The following is a 7351-nucleotide window of genomic DNA, read 5'->3' as shown; positions in this document are numbered from 1 at the left end:
ATCAGCCTCATGAATGTACTGGGGGCGTTAGTCATCCCAAATGGAATAACTAACCACTCATACAATCCATCTCTGGTCTTGAAGGCGGTCTTCCACTCATCCCCAGATCGAATTCGTATCTGATGATAACCGCTCCTGAGATCAATCATGGAGAAAACTCGGAATCCGCCAAGTTGGTCTAGCATATCATCCAGCCTTGGAATAAGGAACTTATACTTGATAGTGATCTTGTTAATAGCCCTGCTGTCCACACACATCCGCCACGATCCATCCTTCTTGGGCGTAAGTAGGGCTGCACTAGTGGAAAAACGCTCATTTGCATCGCTGCATTTGCATCAGCCCCTTATGACACACGATGCAAATAAGACATTTGCATCGGCCCTTTCCTAGTGGCCGATGCAATTGTCGTGAGATAAGTATTTGCATCGGCCCCTTACAAGGGACCGATGCAAATATGTTTATTATTTGCATCGGCCCCTTGTTAAAGGCTGATGCAAAAGCTCATTTATGTATTTGCATCGGCCGTTTAAGAGAGACCGATGTAAATACTTATGTTATTTGCATCGGGCCCTTGTTAAGGGCCGATGCAAAAGGAGATTCATGTTTTTGCATCAGCCATCTTTAGAGGACCGACCCAAATACGGATACAATTAGAGTTGTCATTTGCATCGGCTTCTATTATGGGTCGATGCAAATAAGCTATCGCAAATTTTATATCCAGAGCCCTAACAAAAAAAATTCATCTGGCGCCTCTCTACTGCTAACCTAAAACCTTAAGGAAAAACCTCAAGGAAGAATTAAGTCCTCGACCCGAGCTCAGATTAAGAGGAGAAATCATTATCTCCAAATCGGTAATTGCATTCTTAGGTCTTTTTCATTTCTTTTCTTTTGAATCTCTCTATCGTGTTTTGTTCTCTGTTCTGAGGAAATTAGGGAATTAGAAGTAATTAGGACTTTTTGAGTTCACTTCATCTCAGTTACAATCTCAAAATTGTTGATTGGATGACGTTCTAATGGGAAAACTGGCAAGGAATGGAAGAAATCGCTTCCGTATCTCAGGTCTCGTAAGTGGCCATATGCACAACTTCATTTCGTTTTTCAATTTCTGTTTCATTTCTCTTTCTACTTCATTAGGGTTTAGGGAGTAACAACCTGCATATTTGGCCCCTTCAATATTTTTCCTACATACTGCGATTTGGTAATCTATACTGACTATATACTTACTCTTAGTAGAAATACGATGCATTTATGGTATTCGGTGTTAGCTTAACAACAAAGTTTGAGAATTCAAATGTCGATGGTTTTGTCTAATATATTCAGGTTTTAGATTGTTGCTGTTTTTGGATCATAAAGCAAGAAGAGACACATGAGACAATTAAGAAATATGTCACTGATGAGATCGAAACAGAGAAAAAAACTGAAACTGATGAAATTGGGACAAAATTGGATGAGAGTTCTAGTGGAACAAAGGATGAGAACACAGAAAATGACATAAATCTTGATGGACTAGCCAGTAACCAGAGTTCAGAAAAGATCGGGAGGTCAAAGGAAAGCTTTGGTGATTTGCCAATGAGTGTTACTCCTTCATTGGCATCAGAAACGGAAGCTAGTCATGGAGATAATGTTGTTTCAGGAAAATGTAATTATTTAATGAGAAAAACTAAGGATTTCTGCTTGCATTGCTCTGCAGATTGTAGTTTGACATTTTGAGCATTATTTGGTGATATAATCTTTTTTTTTTCCTGTTATTCTTTGTTATGAGCATGAAATTTTGCCTGGCTTTCTGAGAATGTGTTTGTTGCTTTGATGTTTTCAATAGAGTTATGCTATGATATGAGTACCTTTTTATCGTGTTAATATAATATTTGCAACTTCTGGTATATTAATTATATTATTTTTTAACATCTATTGCAATAGTGAAGTCTAGTAAATCAGTGCTACAAATTTAACTTGTCAACTATTTCATCTTATATTTCGATTCAGAAACATGTGGCCTCTATAGGATCCTCATATATCTTAATTTTTTTTGTCAAAAGGTCCATTTATCTGTTTCTTCTGAGTGCAAGAAATGTTATCTTTTCACTGTTCATATTTGCGTCCAGCCTCCTGCAGACTAATGGTTGCTATGTATTGCAGCAAATATTTGACAATATAATGAACAATGGTATACTTTGGCACAGAGTACCTGAGGAGATGAGCTTTGAAACATGTGATTGATTGACTGGCAAGTGCATAGTTGTTGTGCTTAAGAGTTATCTTATCTTCAATACTTTGTTTTTTCTTCTTCATCAGTGATGAACTAATGGTAGCAAGAAACAATTAGAATCTTTCCACAAGTTTTAGTGTCTGTTAAACACCCAGACAAGCACCTCTATTTTCATATGCAGGCCTCTTAGTAGAATATATTTTCTCTTGGATTCCATCAAACAATAGAGACATTTCCTTTCTAAAAATAACAAAACCTGATGTGTAAGTTTGTGCTAGAGCAAATGCGTAAGTCTGTGCTCTTTACTTTCCTTCTCGGTAAGACTTCTCAATGATACTTGTTTGTTAGCTTTCCTTTTCATGCTTCTCTTTTGATTTTAAGGTGTAGGGCTTTGCTTCTATGGATCTCACGGATTTGAATCCAATCGATATCTTGGAGATTTACCGTTCTATTGTTCATTGATTTGACAGCTCTATGGTTTTCGTTTCTTCATATTATTAGGTGTAATAAATAACGTGCTTCATATCTCTCTTGTCTTAGTCTTCAATTAAATTGGCCCTCCTTGGCTAACTGCAGCATCGCCACAGAGTGCTGGGTGAGACTTGGTCCTAAACAAAAAATTAAAGTCTGCTGTCTGTCATGGGGTATAGAAAGTCCAAAATTACATGAAGTGTAGGTGTGCATTATATATGTGACTTTTTTGGTTGTGTCTGTGTAGACAAAACAAGTCGAAACATGAAATTACCTGCTCTAGTATTACATATATAGATGTTGATTTGTTCATCTTTTTCTATGACACTTTTCAGTAGTTCATCAAAAGCTTCCTGTGGTATATCAACTGATCCAACACACTTCATGCGCTTCTTGCCTTCCTTCTGTTTCTCCAAAAGCTTCCTTTTCCAGGTAATAGGTTTAATATATGTGCTTCAATTATAGAAATTATTAATTACTAAGTTCACCAAGAATTTCTAATATACTTTTTAGAGTAATACACCCAGTTAATTACTAATTATTAACAAACACTAATTATTAATCAGAAAACAATGACAATTGAGGGCTATTCAGGTTTAAATACCATTCAGCAGTGAAGAGGTCAAAAAACTGAGAAGCCTGTTCTTTTTGCTGGTCCTGGAAAGGTCAGTATGCAATTGAAATCTATGTGCTATAAGTTCATTTACTTACATGTAATGTAAGTGACGTCCTGAAAACTTAATTTCAGATTAATAGTGATAAGTGAAAGATTGTCCTCTTTGATTCATCAGGTTGGGCAGGCATTGGGGATTTTACAAGAGTGGTCTAATGATCCTCTTTATTCTCTTGGTAAGTTATTCAAACTGTTATACCATGAAGTAGAAGAAATATGCTGCATTTATATAGTAATGAGATTCTTCTTTGCTAATTGGTTTGGAAACTTTCATTTGAAAGATCTAGAAGTAATCCAATTCTTTTTCCATTAAATTCTTGTTTGGATGTTTCTTATGGGTGTCAATATGTTACTAAAATTTACTGTCAAACTAGAGCCAAAAATAAGTTACTTAGGAGTTCTAAAATGTGGTTCACATAATTGTACTGACATGTTCTACAGATTAATGAAGGTGAATTAGATTTACTTGATGAATTGAAAATCTTAGTTTCTTCTTTACACTTGTGGTTTTGATATTTTGCATTTTTTGGACCTGGTTGGCTTAGTGTCTATCAGTGGAACAAATGATGTTGATGATTATAACCTAGCCTGGATTTTGTTAGGTTTAGATCAGTTAGTGCAGCAAGAATCTGAAACCATTGTGCCAAACCTAACATCATCACATCTTTCTATACCATTCTTAGCATCTTCTATTGATAGACTAGAAGTCGAATGGAAGAGTTTGATGACGTTTTCTGAAGCTGTATCCCAACTAGAAATGTGCCTTTGTTCTGTCCCTATCAGGACACCAATAGTTTGAGGACTTGGTCCAAACTTTTTAATATAAAACTGAATCATTTGCTAAGGTTTCTTTGATTTTCACCACTAATTAAAATGTGCTTTGTTCACCACTAATTAAAATGTTAAAATAAAAGTGTGAAATAGGGTTTGACATTTACTCTGCTGATTTATTTTCCCATTATCTCCTCAACCAATCATCTATTTTCTATTTCTTACTACTCTCCATGCTTGTGAATTCATCATATAAAATAGTGCAGTTAGATTTTTGAAGTGTCCCTTGCATCAGTACATGATCTTTGTTTTTCGTAGGGATAAGATGCAAAAATGCATTTTAAGCTTAACAATCCAGAATAGTACAATTAAACTTTGATAATTTGATCTAATTTTAAAGATAACAGAAACATCTATTTTATAGTTCAGTAATAATGATATTTGTTTAGTTTCTTATATATAAATAATATTTGTTTATTCTTAATTACATGAAACTTTTTAAGTTGGCAGAGATAAACAGAAAAATTTAACGTTATAAATAGATCTACTAGATTGTTTAAAATCGGACCAAATTGTCAACATTAGGATTTTTTTTCTGATAGTTTATCCGATTTCTTGGTTCAAGTTTGGGTATAATTTGACTATTTAACTTGGCATTTGGGATCAAATTAGCCTAAAAAATTACATGTGGAAGTGACACGTATCAAATAACTACCAATCATATACTAACACGTGCTATTTTAGGATGATTTGACCATAGATGCCAACTTGAACAACCAAATTGTTGCTCAAATTGATTTGGGACTAAATTGATTATATTAGCCAACTTCAGAAGCCAATTTGGTCCTTTATCCTTTTGATAGGAATCACAATAAAAGTACTTGTTGTTTCTTGTTAATAGGCTTTAAACTGACTTAGTGGTCCCATATATCTCCAAAACGAAACCAATTTAGTTTTCAACAATAGTAGTGGCCTGAGCGAGGATACTTATATGCATGAAATTTTAAGTCTTAATTGCAGAACTAGCTGGCCATAGTTCTGGTTTAGAGTTTTGTTTAGTATAATAATGCTTTGTTTATAAAGTTTCTGAGTTCTTTAAACTTGATTATGCTTTGGATTTCATATCTTAGGAATTCACAAAATCCACCTCAAAGTGAAAATTTTAATGTAGTTTAGACATTGGAAAATTATCTTGTGTGTTGTTTTTCAAAATGCCAATATCATGGAAAGTTCTCTTTAATACAACATCATCTTTTAGCATGTTTCTCGTGATTCGGAAAGTGGAAATTTAATTTATGTGCCACTCTTTGTGTTTCTATTTTCAATAGTTTAATCTGCAAAATAGGTCTAGTTTATTCTTCCCCTTCTTAACATATCTCCCTCTTTTTCTAGATTTTTTTTTTCAAAGTCCCCCCACCCAAATCGAAACTTCAAACTCCTTCAGTCCTTCTTGCTGTTTGCCCTCCAGTCCGCTCTCTTTCAGCGTTTCAAGTAAGCTCGCCCTATTATGCTGGATTTTTTTTCTTTGATTTTATGGTTAAATTCATCTCGTTTTGCTTCAAATTTTAGTGTATTGCGTTGCCTTACTGTGCTATATTCAGTCTGTTCTTTATTTTCGGATTGAATTTTTTTGTTAATAATTTTCAGATATTGAGCTGAAACAGTCCAGAAATTTAACTAATTGATTTTGTCTGTTATGTGATAATGAAGATGTAAGCAAAATGTCATGTAAATAGGAACTATTTCATTTTGTTTCTTATGTTATTATTTGATTAAGGTCATGTAAGATGCTAAGTTGTTAACTGATCTCTGAATTAATTGTTCTGTCAAATAACATTTGAGATCTTTTTGTTGGTTTAACCTATTAGCTAGTCCTAAGTGACATCATTTTCTCATCGTTTGTATGTAAAAGAGCCTCTTGTTGTTTTCCTTGCAACATACAATTTGGAAATTAAGAGTGATAAAGGTGTTCAAGTTCATATGCATTCAGTGTTAGGTTTTTGCAGTGTTGTTGAAATCATATTAGCCAACAATTGTGGTCAACTTGCCAGAAAACCCACAACCACATGCGAATAATATATCATTGACAGTAACAATCAAGTATATTTAAGAAACTTCTAAATTCATTAACTCAAGACTTCATTATGTTCTGTAGTACCATGTTTGTTAAGTTGAAAGAACAAAATGACCTTTATCCTTGAATATTAGCTTTGGAAACTCAAAAAGGTTTCATTGAGCATGAATATCAAGTAAGATTAGAAATTTGATCAAACATATTGTTGGAAAAAACAAACATGCCCATTAGTTGTCCTAGTTCCATTTTATCCCTAAATTTGGTTTACAGCAGAAATACAATTGGTTCGGGCTATATAGATTTGGCCTTAAATTGCATAGGACCACTCAGCCTCTCCCCTTGTCTATATTCTACAGTTGATATATAGGTAGTCAGTGAATTGCTATAATTGCTGTATATGTTGAACTTTTAACAGCTCTAGTTATTAGTTAATGGTTCAAAAATGTCATTAACACTTGTTCCTTTCATCATAATTGGCACTCTAAACTTGTTAATCTCAATTTTAATGTAAAAGACAATATACTTACTTATACATACAAATTTTGGATAAGATAGTGTTTTAAATTGGTTTGAATATTGTTAAGTATCAACTTTGGCCTGCAAAACTAATTGCAAGCCAATTGCAAATGCTTATGTGGTGATTTTTGAGTATAATTTATTATGTTTTATTTAGGAATGGCTTTGCTTATATTAATTGTTCTTGTTTTATGATTTTTGATTGACAGGTCGTAGGATTTTGCTGCAGTTTGAAGGGTTGATTGTGCATTCTGTGTTTTTGTTTCATGTTAAAGCTAGAATGAAGTCATTTTCATTTTTTGTAAATATAACAAACTTTGTAGGATTTTGCTGCACTAGAATGAAGTGCTTTTGTTTTTTTGTACCAAAAATTTCGAAATAAATGGTAAGCTTTTTGTTCTTATGAAACTATTAATTTGTTACAGGGTATTGAAATGATGCAATATATTGATTTAGTATATTTTTTCTTCAAATTGAACAACTGAATACAGGATAATGAAATGCTGGATATTAAAATTAAATTCTAGATAAATAAATAAATTTATTTGTAAAAATAAATTAATTATTTGCATCGGCCCTTAAATATGGCCGATGCAAATGATATAATCATTTGCATCGGCCTTTAAATGTGGCCGATGCA

General features: G+C 33.4%; 1 protein-coding gene across 21 annotated transcripts; it reads left to right on the top strand.

Annotated features, from left to right (window-relative positions):
• The first annotated feature begins 668 nt into the window (after nt 1–668).
• Nucleotides 669–7119, top strand: LOC136218348 (uncharacterized). Of its 21 annotated transcripts, none has more exons than XM_066005162.1 (8): nt 669–851; nt 978–1059; nt 1321–1639; nt 3013–3109; nt 3272–3342; nt 3469–3526; nt 5514–5612; nt 6921–7119. In XM_066005162.1, exons 2-5 carry the CDS (start codon nt 1033–1035, stop codon nt 3309–3311), a joined length of 483 nt encoding a protein of 160 aa, XP_065861234.1. In that variant the 5' UTR covers nt 669–851; nt 978–1032; the 3' UTR covers nt 3312–3342; nt 3469–3526; nt 5514–5612; nt 6921–7119. The 21 variants fall into 21 exon arrangements, 10 of the variants coding, with proteins under 10 accessions (XP_065861234.1, XP_065861230.1, XP_065861238.1 ...); XM_066005158.1 differs by having other exon boundaries at nt 978–1064; XM_066005166.1 differs by adding an exon at nt 2137–2224 and having other exon boundaries at nt 669–1064; nt 3244–3342.
• Nucleotides 7120–7351: the final 232 nt, after the last annotated feature.

Source organism: Euphorbia lathyris, chromosome 2 (genome assembly GCF_963576675.1).
Source record: "Euphorbia lathyris chromosome 2, ddEupLath1.1, whole genome shotgun sequence".
NCBI classification, from domain to species: Eukaryota; Viridiplantae; Streptophyta; class Magnoliopsida; order Malpighiales; family Euphorbiaceae; genus Euphorbia; species Euphorbia lathyris.
The sequence above is the reverse complement of the archived record's forward strand: the minus strand, read 5'-3'. Positions and strand labels throughout refer to the sequence as shown.